At 50.6% G+C, this 18,697-nt stretch overlaps 1 protein-coding gene across 1 annotated transcript in view; it reads right to left on the bottom strand.

The window, feature by feature from the left end:
* RTN1 (reticulon 1) overlaps positions 1 to 18,697 on the bottom strand; it is a 98,156-nt gene that overhangs the window by 41,844 nt on the left and 37,615 nt on the right. The window contains exons 2-3 of the mRNA XM_084287614.1: positions 3,313 to 4,056; positions 352 to 1,134 (exon numbers count right to left, since the gene is read on the bottom strand). Coding sequence (XP_084143740.1) covers positions 352 to 1,134; positions 3,313 to 4,056 — 1,527 coding nt within the window. The remainder of the gene's footprint in view (positions 1 to 351; positions 1,135 to 3,312; positions 4,057 to 18,697) is intronic.

Raw genomic sequence — 18,697 nt, 5'->3', positions numbered from 1 at the left:
CCCCAGGATGTCCTCCGAGGCACGCAGAGCTGGAGCGAGCACTCCAAAGTACCCCTCCTCTCCACACCAGCCCGTGAGTGCACACCAAACCCTGTTTATTGTGGATGGAAGGGGTCAGCCACCACCACAGAGATACTGAAGCTTCGCCAGCTTAAGAAACATCCAGACTCACCAAACCCCAACCCCTCTCCTCCTCCAAATCACCAGAGCCTGACCCTTGCAGCTGCGGTTACCCAGTGCCAGCAGCATCCCCCGGTCAGCAGTGCTAACACCTCCCCTGCAAGGAGCTTCTCCCTCCTCCCCCTTCTTCTCAGCAGCACTGCAAAAACCAGCGTAAACATCTGCATTTACCTCTCTGCTTATTTAAAAACGGCAGTAGGGGTGAAGCCAAGGGACTTCTTTTCCCAGAGTCCTTGGAAGACACTTTGCTTTGGTTAACAACAGTTTCTTCGATGGGTTTCTTCAGGATTATTCTCTCCTTCAGCTCCTCCGTGCTGACGGCAGAGGTCGGGGGCTCAGCGCTTATTTTCGGGGCAACAAAGGAGCATTTCAGGTAGGACGCGGAGTCTGCCAGGTTCTCCCTGTTCATCCTGCTCTCCGTCGTTTTACTGGCCTCGTAATCCAAGGCGTCGGCGCGCGAGCCGTTCTCTTCCTTGATAATGTCCATCACCATGGGCTTCATGAGCGGGGAGTCCTGCTCCCTCTTCGGGCTCTCTTCGGAGGCCGACGAGGCATCGCAGGACTCGATGATGAGCTCGCTGTCGAGCTCAGCCTCCCGCTCCTCCCGCAGGATGCTGTACTGGATAGACGGGGAGGCGGGCGACGGAGGGGGCCCTCCAATGTGGCTGAAGGTCATGTAGTTGGAGTGCAGCACCTCCTCGGCGGCCAGCGGGTCCTCCGACACCAGCTCGATCTCCGAATCTCCTGACTCGGCGCTGCTGGCTTCGTTATCCAGGGGCGCGGGGACAGCAGGGCGCCCGGGCTTGCCTCGCTGCTCTTGCTTCTCGGCGGAAAGGGCTGGCGAGCGCTGCGCCTCCGGGGTCTCGAAGGAGAAGCTTTTTGCTTCCTTAATGGCACTGATGAGCTCGTCCTCCGACAGGCTGCCTTTGCCCTGCGATTCTGAGCCCGACGGTTCTGCCACACAGAAAGAAAGGGAGAAAAAAAGCACATTAAAAATAAAAATAAAATTATATTTTTTGGCTGCTTGGGGAACCAACAATAAATTTCACACCAGCACGGAGCCCTCTAGCAGGGCTGGTAACACAGGCAGAAAGTCTGATGACTTCGGTGACTGATAACAGGTTATAGGTGTTAGCTGTTCAATTAAACCTACAAGAGAAAGAGCCCCTCATGTTTCCTTGGGAAACAGAGAGGTTTTAGTGACAGCACCTGAGCCATGATGTCCCGCTGGGAGATGGGCAAGAAGAATTACCTCCTCTCTGCCCTCCAAAAAGTTTTGGATTGTGTGATCTGCTAACACACTTGCATCAGTACTGCCATATCATGAGCAGATCTGCAACTCTACTGACACAACAGCTCGCTTGTAACACACCCATCTTGTAGGAGAAAGTCCCTCTGCAAGCCAGGGACAGGCAGCAGAAAGGATTGAGGCATTTGGGACTGCCACACCACACTGCTGTCTAGATGCCAGGAAGGTCCTGTTGCATCTGACACACTGAGCAGGAGCCCAAGCATCCTTTCCCTCCAGCTGCAGGACGTGTGTGTGAGCCGTGCAGCTCCCCTGCATTAAACCACGTCAGTACTTGCTCCCTGAGCTGCTGTGAGATGATTTAATCTGGGACACATCCAAACAGGTATGTGACCATCAGCCCTCATAGCACAGCAATGCCCTGATCCTCTGCTTCACCCCAGTGCTGCCCACGTGCGCCGATTTCTACTGGGTAGAAATAGTAAGGGCAGGTTTTACATTTCTTCTTCGCTTGTGGAAGTGGAGGCAGTGGAAGTGGAGCCCTGCAAGAGCCAGCCCCTACGGGACGATGCCTGCTTCTTCAAGTGATGTTTTTGGCCTTCCAGCACCCCGACGGGATGTGGTGATGGGACTCTGCCGCTCAGGCAGCGTTGGGCATCGGCTGTGCCCATGGAGAGCAACGTTTCCATGCCACCACGCAGACAGGGCATGCCACGTGCCGTTCACCCGGTACGATCAGATACAGTTATCAAGTGCCATTCAGCCCTTTTACAGCTGCCAAGGACTGCATAAATAATAATTAGCGCCTGAAGTTCTTAATTGCCTCTTAGTGCCAAAAGTGTAAATCAATAAAAACGGGAACGCTGCAGATGTAGCGTGTGATGTCACCCAGCCAAATAAAAGAAGAAAAATGGGATGCTTTAAAGGCTATATATTACCTAAAGATTCTGGCTAAGACAGGCAGGATAAATTCAGAGCTGCTGGGAACTCCTTCCATCTTTTTTCCTGAAAGTGTGCAAATGCACGCTCAGTTCTGGAAGGTGTTTCTCTAAGCGTAGGTGTTAGCGTGGGTGGAAATCCCAAACTGCCATTTTATGGAAATCCCTCCGGAATTATAAATGCTCCTAGAATTCATCAAAGCACTGGAAATTTCAGTTTGGGGATGTTCATTGTCAGATATCAGGGGTTTGATCCAGGATGCTGACATTTAACTTGGAGCCCCAAAACTCTGCTTCCTGTCACAGAATTTTGTTCCTTTTTCACGTTATACTGCTCCCGTATTTCAGTGGTTCAGAGCAATGTATAATATGGGAAATGAGGAACAGATATCATATACCACTGCAGTAATCAGATGATAAGAAAATGTGATAGAAATGATAAGAGAGGGATCTTGGTGCCTTCCAGCCCCACACCCAAGAGTAGAAATCAGCAACCTCTAACAGAAATTGGCCCTTTGTCCCTCTGTAAATGAGATGACAACATTTCCCTCACCAGCATTTTCTAGGAGCAGCACTTGCACCTGCAAGCAGTGCTCCTTTTAACATCCCAATGTCCTACTAGACATTAGGACATGCAAGAGGGCATTAAGCAACCATTAAAATCTAAAAAGTTAACCCGGCCGTTCACAGCACCCTGGTCCCATATGCCCCCATTTCTTCTGTGGAGCACAGTCAGCTAGGGTGACCAGAAGACCCCAAAAGCAAAGGAATCTGACCCAAACTGTTGCCTGGCTGATGATAGCCCTGATGGCACCCCCGCAAAGAGGTGCAAGAGCAGAGTAGAAACAACTCCACCTGTGAGACACTACAGATCCCACAAAACACAGGGCTAATGTTGCAACCACTTGCTGAAGAGCAGAAAAAAGATGCTGGTGGCAGCATTACCTGTGCCGGAGGAGGGCGGTGTGACAGACCCTGGGCTGTCATCTTCTGGCTCTGACACTGTCACCGTGGGCACCACCTCGTGGCTCGGCTTCAGGCCGGTCTCGGGCTGAGTGGGACTCGCCTCTTTGCTGGGAGCTTCCCCAGTGCTGGGTATCTCGGTCAGCGTGATCTTGACAGGGGTTGTCACCAGGGAGGCACTTTGCTGGTCCCCAGACCTTTTGTCTTCAAGAGGGGCTTGCTCTTTGGGAGCCTCTTTGCCCTCCAAAGTCGGCGTCCTCAGAGGTTCGGCAGCGTGGCTGGACCCGATGGGTGCTCCCCGGTACTCATCGATAAGGTCCGGGCTTTCATCTTCTGATTCTGGGTCATGTTTTTCTTGGTATTTTATTTCTTCTGATCTACTTATGTCCATGTATTTATAACCTTCTACTTTCATGGGATCTGCTAAGGTTTTGTCAACTTCGGTAGACTCTGCAGGAGTCATCTCTATTCCCGAATCGGAGCTAAACAAGCCGCGGTACTCGAACCTACTCACGTCTTGAACAGGATGCCCCAGCGTGTTAAACCCCTCCGTGCTGCCCGAGCAGGGAATGGGGCTGTTCTCCTGCTGGTAGATCCCTGTGAAGTAGGTGCTGTCCCTGGGAGTGGTGTAGTGGACGTCGGAGATCAGAGAGGTGTAGAAGGAGCTGTCGGCCCCGTTGGCAGCGCTGGAGCCGTAGTCGAAGAGGTGCGACAAGGCCATGACACCTAAAGCAAACACAGAAAAACGACACGGTGAGGAGATGAGAGCCATCAGTCTTTCTGCAAAGCCACACGTGCCCACTGGCGATGTTAGACTGAGTTTGTCATCGGCTCGACCACGTTGTTCCTGGCCAATGCTTGCCCAGCCTGTGCATAAAAATCTCCGGTGATGGCAATCCCACAGCCTCCCTCCCCTTCTGGCCCAACTTCTGCTCATCACCCTGCAGGAGATATGGAGCTCCCAGCCCTCTCCATGTGTCCCTGGGCTACCAAGCACAAGGCAACCTTCACAGCAACCCTAGGGGATGCTGCTGCAGCTGCAAAGCCAGAAACTACAAAATATCAGTGAGAAAGCTCCAGAGCTTCTTGCACGTGTTTATTTTCTTTCTCTTTGCATATGCATAACGACACCATCCTTAAATACAGTTGCAACTGCTTCTGTCCCACCACACTCCGCAGCTCATACAGTGAGCCTGAGCAGTATTTTTTCCCCTTAGCACGACTCAGCATGTAACCACAGGCTTTATTTCACTGCTCAGCCTTGCTGGATTTCACACACACAGTCCCAGCGCTGCACAAAGGCGGAATGACCAGCTCCCTCGCACATATATTTGCATTGCTCAGCGCTGTGATGATTTGCAAGCAGCACGCGGTTCCTCCTCCCCAGGCTGCCTTTGCAGCAGGAAAGGCGTGCTCCCCCTTTTGCAAAGAGAAACGTGGTAGCAGAGAGAAAATGCAACCTGAAAGTGTTGCCCAGTACCTCATCAGGTCCTACCTGAGCTCATTTGGTGCCTCGAAAGGACAGCTCGTCCCCACAAAACGCCAAAAACATCTCAAACCCATCAGGAAGCAAAAAGGGACAGGTTATTTTTCTCACTCGTATTTCTCTTGCTGAGCTAGCCTTTTTGAAAATTATCCATAAACAGGTCTGGGTTTTCACAAATGCGTTGGTTAGCTGAAATTATCTGAGGCATTGTTCATGCCAACATATTTCAGGCTGTGAATTGCTGACTGCAGCCTATTCGTGCCTGTTGCTGCCAGTATGTGCTGGTTGTAATTTACTGTTTGTGTGGGGTGAGCGGCTGTCTAAATCATGAGGTTTCAGGGCTGCTCTTTCATCAGCTGGTTCCTCGGTGCCTTCTGGGGCTGATCCAAAGCCCACCGAGATCACTGGGGGAAAAAAAAAAAAAAATCCCACTGATTTTGAGTGGCTTGGAATCAGCTCAAGGTGGCTGGGCAATACTTGGTGCTCTGGGTGCTCACACGGGCAGCCTAGGAAAATGCCATCCTAATTCTTGGCTGCCCCTGAGCAGAAAGGAAAAAATAAGCCTGAAATGGTCACTGAAAGAAACATCACAGTCACTAGGGGTAGGAAAAGCCGTGCTATGGATTTATCCAACACAAGAGCAGACCTAAAATGGACTCATCAATCATAACCCTGCTTTATTTTCATTGCAGAGGCTTTGCAAACACTGGTGAAACAATAAACGTGTTTCTTTTGGGGTTCAGGGTAAGGAGTTCAAGGGTGTTTGAGTGTGTCCTTGCACACGCGTGAGCAGGAAGGGCTCGCGTCAGCAGGACGGATCGGGCCTGGCTCTCAAGGCAACCGCAGAGTCAAAAGCTCTAAGACAGCTGAAAGTGCCTAATTACGAGGATTTAATGCAATTCCGCATTTCCACAGGGAGTGATTTAAAACCATGGGTAAAAATGCCTCTCCGTGGTGAAGTGTGAATACACCAGCTATTAGGCCGGCTGTTAAAGACACCGAAACCTGCAATAGCTGAGCATGTTTTTGCTGCAGAACGGTGAGTTCAGAGCCCGGTGATTAAGCAATGCCCTCCCCGATCTGAAGTTTATTTAGTTCAATATCCGTGGGAAGGAGACGCCTTGAATAGCACTGCTGACGGGTGGCAGTATCGGCTCTGAAGTTACCCTTGTTACAAAAGGGTTTTTTTAAAAAAAGTGCACGTCCCTCAAACGTGCCCGAAAACTTGCCTGCCAATTCAGGTAAAGCAAAGCTATTCAGTGCTGAGAGCAGCCGCCGTGGTTGCTTGTAACACAAGCCCTCGGGAAATAATTTCCCTTCCTGCAGGCAGCGAAGCAGTAACGGGTCTGCTTCAGCCACTCTGAGCACAGCTGAGATCTCGGTACGTTGCGTGCATTTTCATCAACTGCAAATTCTTTTTTTTTTTTTTGGAAAATGATTGTTTTCTTTCCCTGGAATAAGAAATTGAACGCTCCAGAAGTCCTCCCCTGCAGCGCTAGATTTAGGGTTTAGCAATTGACACACGAAAATAAAATTAAGAAATCGCTGGCTCCACGCAGGGTAACTCTTCATTGAAGGAAGGGAGCTGCAGGCCGATTGGGATCAATGAAAGCTGAGGTGCTCCGGCACACTGGAAGAAGAAATCAAGAAGTTAGCTGAGGTTAATAGTCAAGAAAAACAGCTAATTTAAACGAGAATGATTTTTTTTCCCAAAAAAAAAAAAAAAAAATAGAGCTCGCTCAGTCTTCATCAAATTGATCACTTCCAAAAATTGTGTTTGATTTCCTGAAGTCACCTGGATGCTGAGCAGTCCCCGTGTTGAGCTGCCTCTCACAACCACAGCTCCAGGGACATTTGGTGGCACGGACAGACCGATGTGGGACGTGGCAACCCTGCGATGCAAAGTTCAGTGCTTATTGTGCCAGTGGTTCGGTCAGAATCGTTCATTTCTCAGAAGAGGAGAGGGGGAACTGGTCTTTAATTAGCTGATGATATTTTTACAGCCTGGAGCTGCACCAAGAAGCCGAAGGATCTTCAGGTGCTCTTTGAGGAGTCCAGGCTCCAGCGACCTTTCCCAGACAGAAGCAGACCAGCGTCAGCAAGAGGCTTCCAGCAAGTTCCCGTAGGTCCTTTACCCAGTTGGCTCTGACTTTTGTGGGCGATATTGAGCCTTGGGAGATGATCCTGGCTGCCCCAGTGCTGCAGGGCTCCAGCCCTGCCCCATGCCCACACGGATCACAGCCTCCATGCACCGAGGTCCTTCCATCCCCTTTGGGCACTCTCCAACTTGGGGCAATGCTGAAGTAGAGACAATAACACACAAACCCCATGAAGAAGGGGACCACTGCTGTTAAACTGGTCCAAACGTTGCCAGGAGGTCCCTCGGGCCAGGTGCCACAGCCGGGTCCCAGCACCTTTGGGTGTCACGCAGAGGTTTCAGACAGCCACGCTGCCAAAACCACACAATTAGCATTCTCCAGCTTTCACTCTGCTCTGCTCCAGGACTCCCGAAGGCAGCACAGAGCTCAGGGACGGGCAGCGCCTTCCCTTCAGCACTCAGCCTGAAGCCTGGCTCTTAATCGGATATCCAATATTGTCTTAAAGGCTCAAGGAAATGACCGAGCGCTCTGCCAACCTTTTTGTTGTACCATTGCCCTCTTTCCCCAAAAAACTGACTTCATACCAAAGCTGACTTTGTCCGACCCCAGGGACCTGTCACAGACTCCCTGTGCACCCCCAGTCCCTTTGCCAGGCCTTGCCACCACCTGAACGCCTGCACCCAGAAAGCAAATCCTTGCTCGAGCTCCTCTCTCACGTCCCAGAGACATCCTCCTGCCTTCTGCCGAGCACACGACAGCAGTAGCTATTAGGCAGCCCTGCCTCTTCTGTACCAACCTTACAATTTTGGCATCAGCTGGAAGCCACAAGCCTGTGTTTGACCTTTGCTGCTTCTTATTCCTAATGCTTCCTTGCAAAAAAAATAAAATAAAGAGGATGAGAATTCCCCTATTCTTTTGACCCTCATATATGATCATTTCTTAAATAAAAAAAAATCTCAATTTTTAAAATTGATATTCCCATGTTCTCCTCTTTAGAATTTTTGTGCAGGTGTTCAATATTTCATCCCTTTTCCCCATCCTGCAGTACCCACACAGACTGGTAGCCCCAAGTCCCTCTCCCAATTCCAAGCACACATCATCTTAGACCCAAGCCCAGCTGCTTCTCCCTCCCTGCTTGGTTTCAAGCCCAACCTCAAGCCTCAGGAAAACTGTGGAGATTTCCAGACGCCCTTCACTGGCAGACCCCAGTGGCAGACATCCCTCAGCCCAGTGCCAAATAACACGAAGCTTTGAAGCAGGCTGGGTCTGGTCTCCCCGGGGATATCTGAGCACACCAACTGGGAGCCACACGCTCAATTTTTACGTGACCCCTCTCTACCAAATTCTAACCCAAGACACTTCAGCGCCCAGGCAAACCTCACAAACACTTGGGTGCTTGCAGGCTGGTTCAAACAGAGCATGAAACCCAAATTTCTGAGAGCTCTTCTGTCACCGTGCTGCAGATAACTCCTACACCAGCCTGGACTGGCCTTCATGGATAGCTGGAGCCAGCTGCCAGCCCCAAGCTGTGCTACCTGGAGATGCTGCTGGTGAGGAGCTCAGAGGGCTCCTTGCAGCCCAGCTTCCCCCCAAGCACAGGCGGTGCCGGCCGGCCCCAGCAGCCAGGAGATGGTGCTCTTCTTTCTTCTAGCTCAGGGTCTGCAAAGCCGGCGTGCAGGTTGGCAGCTCCTCTTCCTCCAAAGCTCTCCTGATGCGGGAAGGACACAGCTCTGCAGGGCACGGTGGTTACAGATGTGAGTGGAGTCATTTTGGGGCTCCTTTGCATCACAGACACAAGAAAATTGGATGTATCAGAAGGATGCGTGCTCCTATTCTATTAGTATTTTCCCTGGCTCTCTGCATGGGTCCTGGGAGGGGGTCAGGGCATCAGCTGGGCAAGGGGCTTGTCCTCACCCCCTTGCAGCAGCCCAGAGGAAGGCAAACGGAGAGGCAGATGTCATCTCCTGCACAGGTAGGAGGGCAAAAGGATGGGGTGGAGAGGGGAAACAAAACCCTAAAGCCACCAAACAGAAAACCCCGCAGCCTTAATTCTCTTTATATTCCAGTTACTCCACCAAATTCATCAGCACCACTTTGGATTCATTCCATCCAAAACGGAAAGCAAGTCCTAAACTCAAAGAAATTGGTCTGGTGATGCTGAAGGTCCTCAGCCCCCAAGGACACCCACTGAGCTCACTGGTGGCACTCAGTGGGTGCCCCAAAGCCTTGCAAAGCGAACCCACAGCAGATAGCTCAGCAGTTCCCATCTCCACGTGCCCTCCAGGCTTTCTGCTTCAATAAAGAGCTTCAGAGAGCTCCCGTTTGACCCAGCAGGAAAAACCTGCACTGAAGTCCCTGACAACGCTCCCTGATACCCTGGGCAGCATGAAAAATGAGAAACACTGAAAAAAAAAATACCTTTGGAGTAGCCTAAAGCCAGTTTAGAAGCTCACAAGGTCGCGAGTGCTCCTGCTCGAAGTACAGCTGCACCAGATCTCCACACCAGGCAGACCAGGATACAAATAGCATTTTGTAATTTTAAACAAAAATCACTTTCAGGAAGGTAAGAAAAGAAGTGGGTTGCTGCAGTGGTACCACGGGGAGTACACGCCTGGTCGGCAGGGTTCAGTGACACTGAGGCACTGCTTAAGGCGCTATCAAATGCACTTTGCTAAGGCTTATTAAAGCCCACTAATAAGAATAATCCATTCTTATTTCACTGGACTCACATTTCCCCTGCAAGATCAAACTCCGCCGAGTCCCACAACAGCAATCTTTTGAGCACGAAGTGAACTGGCACCTAAATCACGCTTTCCAGAAGTCCCATTTCTCCACAAGCTCTCAAATACTGCAATTCCATTCCAGATGAGATTGAGGAACTCCAGCTCTTCACTGCTTTTATCCCCAGGCAGTCGGTGGCTCACCAAACCTGGACCAGGTCATCCTTTGAAGGCCTTGAAGCAGCCCCCATCCCCTGGAGAGCCCCTGCCCCCCAGCCCCACTTTGCTGGCTCCCGGTTTCTGACAGACCCAGCTTCCCTCGGCTGCCCTAAGGCAAACCACAGCAGATTCAGACTCAGCCTGGAGAAGACAGAAAGCCCATTTTGGTGGCTTCTGAGGCCATGATAAAATTGGGACAGAAATTGCTGCCCTACAGCTTGAGGCTCTTCTAGAGCTGGTGAGAGAGGGCTCGGTGGCAGGGGGTAAGAGCTGGCAGTGGAGAAGGGCTTGTGCTGAAACACGAGTCTTTAAGGCAGAACGTGATACACACTGCTGGGCTTTCACTCAGATCTGACTGCAACATCTCGTGGAAATTCTGCTCTTAAAAATGAAGAAGGAAGGGAAGAATGGAGCATCCTGTACTTGGCTCCCTGTGCTCCAAGGCTGCGGCCAGCCCAGCAGCACAAATCCTGCAGGGAGGCAGAGCGCCGGCTGCAGTGAAGTTCAGCTGTGAAGAAATCACTGAGAGCTCTCAAGAGGAAAATTAATTTTGCAGCAACGCTAACACCACCTCCAGCGATGTGTCAGGCACGGTAATTCGGGGAGAAAACCAGCCAGCAGGCACCGAGGGCTGGGGCAAGGCAGGAGAGAGAAACCTGCATGAAACTCCCTGGGCACACAAGCACGAGGCCCTGGCAGCCAGCAAAGAGCATCTGAAGACAAGATGCTATCAGCCACAAATCAGGATCACGTCTAATGCCCCATGGAAATCAAGGTCTGAGAGGACACAGCAGCACGAGGCTGACACAGGAAAAGAGCTGGAGCTCAAGAAGCCCCCTCCTATTCTCTTTTCACCCAAAGTTTCCCCATCTCAATGTGACCTGCACCAGGAAGCCCAGAGGACCGGTGTGTGCTGGCTCCTGGTGGCTTCTCGTGTTGGCAGCAGTAGATGCGTTAGGAGAAAAGACCCAGCAGAGCCCCAGCGAGGACCCAGACCCTGTAACATCAAGGAGCGAGGGTATAACACACGAGCAGCATCAGAAAAGGCTCAGAAAGAGACACTGCAGAGGTTCTGCCGAGGCAGGGGAGGCAGCAGGATCTGATCCAAGCACTAATGTGGTTTTCCCTCTCCATTAAGTGTTTTCCTCCTGTTTCTAGACTGTGGGGGCACCCCGGGTATGTCTGAAAGTCAATCAGAAAGTTATCAAAAGTGTATTAAAAGTTAAAGCTCTCGCAGCAGTGCAGAATATGGGGCAGAGCCACTGCAGTCATAAATCAGCATCAACCTGCTGGCTCCAGCTTGTGCTTAAGGAGGGTCGGGCCAGATGTGCTATAACTAATGCTATAAATGTCCTCGCCTTCAAGGTCTCTCCTTTATTTACCTGCCACCACAGCTCTTCTCCTGCAAAAGATGAGTTCATGCCAAGCAGAGACGGGAAGAATCCTCCCCAGACATCTCACTTCCCTGAAGGACATTTTCAAAGACTTATCCCATCCCCTGCTCTACTTCAAAGAGCCCACAGGACTATGAACCCCTCTATTTCCTGACTGCCAAAACGTGGCGCCTGCAAACCCCACCAATATTCGCCCATCCAGGAGCCCAGCATCAAGTTTGAAGTCTGTACTTTGAGTGGAGGCATGATGACTTTGGGGGAGCACTTGAAAAGTGCTTTTTTCCCCCTGAAAGCCCAGGGGAAGCTCCTGTTCCTTACGTGGCAGTGTCCATCTCTTTTCATTCGTAAAGCCTGAAGTCCTGCGAGGGTGATGTGGATCTCTGCAGTGAGCTGGTGAGCTCAAGATGTTGGCTTTCACCTCCCATGGACAGCTTGGATGTCCCCAGGGAGGAAGGGAGCAGCTCCTCTCCCCTCTGCGGGCTCACCTGGGATAAGGGCAGGGAGGGGACGGGGCGCACACTTTGCTGTAGGGCAGCAGCTGCCAGCCACCAATTTGCTGGAAGAGAGAAAAAGCAGAGGCAAAGCCGTGCCTCTGCTGCTGGCAGGGAGACCCAGCTCCCTGCGATCAGTCAGAGGCTAAATCCCAGCATTTCTGCTCATTTAGGGCCAGGGGGGCTGTGCTGCTGAAAGCTTCCCAGGTTGTGGCAGAGGGACCTCGATTGAAACCATCCATTTGCTGGGGTGGGCGCTGTTAGAGCAGGAGGGGGGCAGCAGCCGGACAGCAGAGCCAGGACCAACCTCTCTGCCAGGTGCTGCAAATTTTCTATTAAAAGCCACAGTGGAGACTTTGCTTTTTCAGCCACACAGAGGTCTGCTTTCCTCCAAAGCGTGTCCCAGCCCCCAGGGGAAGGTCCAAGACCTGAAAATGTCCTGCTTTGCTCCCAACCCGGCTTCAGAAGCAGCAGAAAGCACTGAGAGTTTCCTCCTCAGCCTGGGAAAGTTCAGATCCTAAATTATCAGGGCTTGTAAGAGAAGTTACACCGGGAACTCTTGAATGCTATGGGTATGGGGGCACCTATACCATACCCATAGGTTACAAGTGATGTTAAAAAGAAAGAGCAAGAAGGCTTTGTTTTAATGCTGTGTTTTCAGAGAGATGGAAGGGTAAGGCCAGAAGACTTCATGGTGAGCAAAGCACTACGTCCTCTGGGGAAAGCCCATTCTGAGAGTCTACCAGAGCAAGCGAGCCAAAGGGCATTTGGAAGAGCAGCACACGATTACTAAGATTAAGCACTAGGTTGTGCTAAAAAAAATCATCTAATAGCCTTCTTGGCTACAAGCTTGGTGTTAGGAAGAAAAGGAAAAGTAATGACTGGGAGTAGCCCACTTTCTCTCGTATTTTCAGCATCCAGTCCTCCCTGGTAGGCAACTCTTATGGAAAACGGGTTAAATGGGCAAAATGTTAGTGAGGGAATTAAGGCATTAAGGAGGCAGGAGGCAGCCCAGAAACAGAGAGGAAGAGAAATAAGGGCTGATGGAAGCTGTTTCTTCTCTGCAGCATGAAATAGAGAAGGGCAAGACAGGGACTGGGCAAGAAGGGACTCCCACTACCTGACTGTAGCTTCTCCTCTGGCACAAATGAACCAAGAGCTGGGTACTTCTGTGGGTTTCTTCACTTAGGAAAAGCACCGAAAGGTGCTGAGGAGCTACAGGAGGAAAAATGCTGATGGCATAAGAACTGGAGGGCAGGACACCTGGGACCAGCACAGAGGAGGGAACAAAGGAGATAAATTAATATTGTAGGGGGGGAAGGGATGGGAGAGCAGGATCCGGCTATAAATACTCACAAGGTACCAACTTCGGTGAAGGGAGGAATTAGTCACAGCCTTAGAGGTTGGGAGGAAAAAGCAAGAGCTTGAAGTTAAGCTATAAAATTTGGCTACGTGTCAGGGTGTATTTCTTGATAGAAAGGGATGGATGAGTGGGACAGGGAGCACGGGGTGTGCGAGGCTCCTGCCCCACACTACAGGATCTTAGCAGGGAACGAACTGCCCTGCACTGGGAGCAGGTTGCAGATGCCTGCCTGGCACCACTGTGGCTGCCCCAATTTTGCCTCTTGTACAGCAGCACTTGAGTTGAAAGCTGGGCAAATAAGAGACGCTTCGGTCTGCCAGGAGAGAAAATTAAATGGAAGTAATTCTGCTTAGAACCAAGCTGTAACAGATTTTTTAACGATTTTTTTTTCCAGTCAAACGGGAAGACAAACCGATAAAAAAAATCATTCTAACACAAATCAATTTAATTTGACCCGAGGCTAAATGTCACAGATCTGGTTTACAGCAACCCCCCTTTGAACCGTGCACCAGGGACCCTTATGGAAACACACACAACGCGGCACGTGCCATCGATTTCCCAGCCCCTCCTGGGCTGCAGCTCCCTTTAGAGCTGATGGAGAAGCATTTTTCAGCTTCTTCCCTAACTTCTTCCCAAGTCCAGCCGCTTAGGGGCTACCTTCTGCACCACCGAAGATCACAGGCAGCCCTAAATCCCGCTCAGAGCCATTTTAGCTCCCAGCGTTTTGGATTTGAGCCCGCGACATTATTCACCACCCCATATAGTTGCTATAGTAACACCATATTGGGTATTATTAGAAATCAGCGTCCCCAAATTCCATATATCGAAGGGGTTGTGCAGCAGGGCCGGGAGCCATCCCTGCATGCACAGCTCCCCCTTCATCCCTTCATCCGGGTGGATGCGGTGCATTAACCAGGCTCTCTCTTACCCCAGCGCGCACCCCACTTCTAGCTGGCCTTGCTTCCTCACCACAACTTCTTTACACGTTTCCTAGGGGTGAACGAACAAAATACACTCCAATTTAAATGCAGACATTGCTTTTTTTATTGTTTGTGTTTTTTTTAGCCCAAGCAAATGAGGAAAATCTGAGCTGTTCCACTCTGCTGTCCACAGGACTTCACTGCATGACCTTGCAGGGATTAAAGGTGCAGCAGACCTTGCCGAACATTTCACATTTGGTAACAAGAACTACCAGCATTTTTTTCTGCAGTTTAATGCCAAAACAGTGCACATTCACTAAGAAAGGAAAATTAAGCCGGTGTGGGGCTAAGGATGGACATAGAGGACTGGACTGGGGAAGAACCAGGCTGCACCTTGCTCTAGGACACAAATCCCTACATTGCTCCGCTAAACTCCTCCTCCACGAAGCAAGCTGTATTTAGCTGCTGGAATGCAGTAAATTAGGCAATGGATTTCCAAAATAAATTAGGAATTTCACCATAGAAGGGCAGGTCTCAGAGTAACACACTAACAATGATGCAGTGGTTGGCGTGGGAGGTGTAGGCTGATCCCAGTCCCCTCCAGGGGTCATCACCCTTCCCAGCACCAGGGGGTGTCCCCCTGCACCAGGGACCGAGGGTGTGGGAGCCCTGGACACTCACCTTGACAAAACCAAGCTGTTTCATTTCAATTTTAGCTTCTAGTTTTTCAGTTTACAAGCTCTCGCTGACATTCGCTCTGCTCCAGATTAGGAGGTCAATAAATAAGCACGTTGTTTATAAACGCCTTTCTATCCAGCTGCCACCCAGCTCAGGTGCAGCATCTTTAGGTCAGAGGTTGGACTCGATGATCTTGAGGTCTCTTCCAACCTAGACAATTCTGTGATTCTGTGATCTCCTCCTACCCCCGACGCCAGCAGACATCCCCACCACCGTGGGGACACAACGCAGAAAGGGCTTCTGAAGGCTGCACAGCTCCCAGCCCGGTCTGAAACAGCCCAAAGACAGTAAGTGATATTTCACTCCTTTAAAAATCGGTAACAAAAAGATGAGAGGCTGCAGGGAGAGTATTTCCAGTGGGCTATTTATACCACGACGGGCTCAGCTTTCCCTTACCCTGCAGCCATTTAACACTGTTTCGCCTTCGTGGGGATGAGCATTCAGGTCTGTCACCAAGGCGCTCACAACATATGGGCAGACTCCTCATTTTGAGCGATTTCATCCACTTAAACACATCGGAGAAAGGCTCCGGGACTCTAGGCCTGCTTTTGACCAAGACAAAATAGGCATTCCGGGGAGATTTCTGTCCACACGCCCTGGACACAAAGAAACGTGTCCCAGGGCTGCCAACCCAACTCCCAAACCCAAGGCTGGGCTGGCAACACACACCAGGCTCCCATTTTTGGGGGAAAACAGCCCCCATCTCCTTCCCAGACCTCTCTCAGCTCCCACCCAAGCTGCAGACCAAGGTAAAACTATTTTATTTTATTTTATTTTTTTTGCAGAGGACAGCAGAAATAGGTTTTCTGTCCTAACCATGGGTGGTCACAGTGATACAGGTACTCCCCAGCCCCAGCCCAGGTCACCCAGTCTGAATTTCTCAGCTCGCTCTCAGGTTTACTGCAAGTTTTGCAGCTAAACTGCACCGGAGATCATCGCTGGTACCTGCCTAGGGGCTGCTCTGATTTTGGCTCGTGGTGAGAAGAAAACAGCCAAGAAAGGAAGCAGAAGGGATCAGAGAACAGTGCTAAGAACAGGGGAGAGGAACTGGCAGAGAGGGACGAGATGGGGCTGTGTGGGAGCAGGGTGGAAAGGACACTGATGTGGTGAGAGAGCGATGCAGAGGAAGAAAAAAAAAAAAAAGCAATGGGAATAAAGGATGAGAGAGGTGAAGAGGCAGGGACTGAAGTATGAGATGGGGATGAGAAGTTTTGGAGGCACGTACCTGTCTCCAGGCAGTTTGAAGGGTACTACACCCAAGCTGTGTTTCCCTCATTCATGTTTACCCATCACGTGTCTCTGGGACACTATTTTTTACCAAAAACACACCAGGAGCCTTTCGCACTTCCATTTTGGAGGTAGGGCCAGGCACTTCCCAGGCACAAGGCAAGTCTCTTTTTAGATTAAATACAGAAAAAACTATCAGAGCAAGCAAGAATAAATAACTCTGCTCCTGCGGAGGAGGCTGTGGTGCGGAGCTATTCTCAGATGTGTGCGCAGCCCCAAAGGAAAAATAAAAAAAAAAATAAAATAAAATTAAAAAAAAAAAAGGATGTTCAGAAAGAAACGAGGAGGTGGTGGCCTCAAACCCTGCATGGCTGCAGGCATTTCATGCGTCCCCAGAAGGGAAGGAGCTTTTCAAGTCTGGACCAGCAAGGAGCTGCACAGGCACAAGAGCAGAACAACTTGACCCACCTGTAAGGTGTTGCGTGGCTCCCCGTTACACCATGGCCACCCCTGGCCCTCAGGAGTGAGGATGAGGATGGAGAAGCCCCGCTGCTGGAGGGAGCGTGGAGGCAGGAGGCTGTCATCCTCAGCAGCAGGGCTGTTGGGCCACAGCACAGAGCGGGATTAAGGCAGAAATGTGCTGAGGGAAGGCTGGGCCTTTCCCAGCATCACCCCCACTCCTGAATCAGCCAAATCCCGTTCCCAGTACGTTCCAGCTGCTCTGCCCCTCACCATACACAACGCCCCAGGTTGATTTATCCACTCACAGGGGGGAAACCCAGAAGCTCTGCTTGCAGCACTGATCCCTTCTTGTGCACGGCCACAAGGAAGGCAGGGACTGGTTTCTTGCCCTTGGGGCTGTTTGTGGCTGACAAAACCTCGCCCTGCCTCAGTGCTGCTCCAACCAGCAGCACGTGGAGGTGCACAGAGCCATTCCCAGCTCCTGTACGCTGCCCCCTGTGCGATTTGACCATCCTGCTCCATGCACGCAACCTGCTTTGCAAAGCATCCCCACCCTGGGACATGGCTGGGGCGGAGCTGAGGCACAGGAACTAAAACAAGGTCTGGCAGTACTCACACCAACACCCTGAGTATCTCTTTACCTTCCTCCTCCCCTCCAGAAGCTGTATTTTACTGACATATAACACAGCCTTATTCACCTGGGAGCACGTGAAGGACATTGGTACTTTCTGTAAGGTGGCCCTGGATGCTTCATTTGCACAAGAGGTGGAAAAAAGCCACTTGTCCATCTGCAATCTGGCTTTCTTGACTCCTACAGCAGCTGGGCTGTCAAGGATGCATTTTCCTGAGAGCCCTGACACTGAAAATACCCGTGATGTGCATCAATCTGAGTGCCCGCACGGTTTATACTCAGTAAAGTGATGTGAGACTCCCAAATCCCTGATCTACTCTTCCAGTAGACAGATTCTTGCTTAATAATTGTCCAGAAAAAAAATTTCCAGAGCATGACTGCTCTGCTGTTTAGGAGTCTCCTAAATTTCCAGCCTGAATTTATTCATCACCAACCCACATCCCATAGCTCTGCCAGCAGTGCCCTTCGCCACTTGAACATATTTATAGGAAGCAATCGCTCCTTTGCGGCTCTCATTCAGTGAGTCTGCACAAATTACTGTCTGTACTCTCCTCAGGAAAGCTCTGCAGCCCTCACCCTAAATCTCCTGAAGAGCCTGGGATGCCTGGTACCGCACTGAGAATTTTCTTCTACTTTCCATGTTCTTCTTTGGAAATACCTTTAGGGTGTTTTAAAGCACATGACAACATGCTGATGAGCAGGGCAGACTCAGGTTGTTATTCTGTTTGGCTGGGGCAGCGGGAAAACACTCCGGTAGCAGCAGGTCAGCTTTTGAAGCATTTTTTTTTCTTGGTCCAATCATGAGTTTCTGCTCCGGTATCACAAGAGAAAGAAGGACAGCAAGCGGGTCTGATGTGGTGCAGGAGCATCAAGGAATCAAACCCTGAGCATATGGCAAGGCACAGCCACGTTTTTGCATGCCCACCTTTTTTTTCTGAGCTGAAGTGATCACTTCTCAGCCTCTCGAGGTTTGGGGATCTCACTTCTGGATGATGACCATCCTGCTCAGCACCCTGGCTCAGTCCCCGCATTGCTGTATGGAAATGGAGAGCTCTGCGAGTCAGCACGCTCACGCTGAGCTTGAGCCAGAGCATCCAGACCCAGCTGGTGGAGATCAGGACCACAACGGAGCAGAGCATTAATAAATGATCTGCAGTTTCTACCCTCCTCCACCTCGCAGCTCTGGGGAAAAAATATTCCCAACACCAGAATGCACTTTCAGCAACAAATGATGATAATGATTTGGTTCAGAATTAAGCACACAAGAAGAGTTTAATGCAGAAGCTGAGCACCAGCCTGTCTCATGAGGCTATTGTGCCAGCATGAAAAATTATGTAGAGCTTCGTCTTTTTATTAGATGAATTCAATTCTTCAGCTCCTCTGACTGCTCCCGTATATCCTGTCTAAATTAACTTTGGTTTTCTGTACCTGCAGCTACGGCTATCCTGGGTATTTTCCTGGGTATTCCGCTGTGAAAATCCTGATTAAGTTCATTTGTCATAAAACAAACACGATGCCATGAATGATAAATAAGCAGAGCGTGCCGCAGAGACCGGCAGAGCAGCTCGGTTTGCTCCGTGCTCAGGGGTTGGGGGAGGATTTTTGGAGTGGCTCGTG

The sequence above is a fragment of the Netta rufina genome (genome assembly GCF_964035555.1).
Source record: "Netta rufina genome assembly, chromosome: 5".
Lineage (NCBI taxonomy): Eukaryota > Metazoa > Chordata > Aves > Anseriformes > Anatidae > Netta > Netta rufina.
Note: the sequence above shows the minus strand (reverse complement) of the source record. Positions and strands in the feature narration are given on the sequence as shown.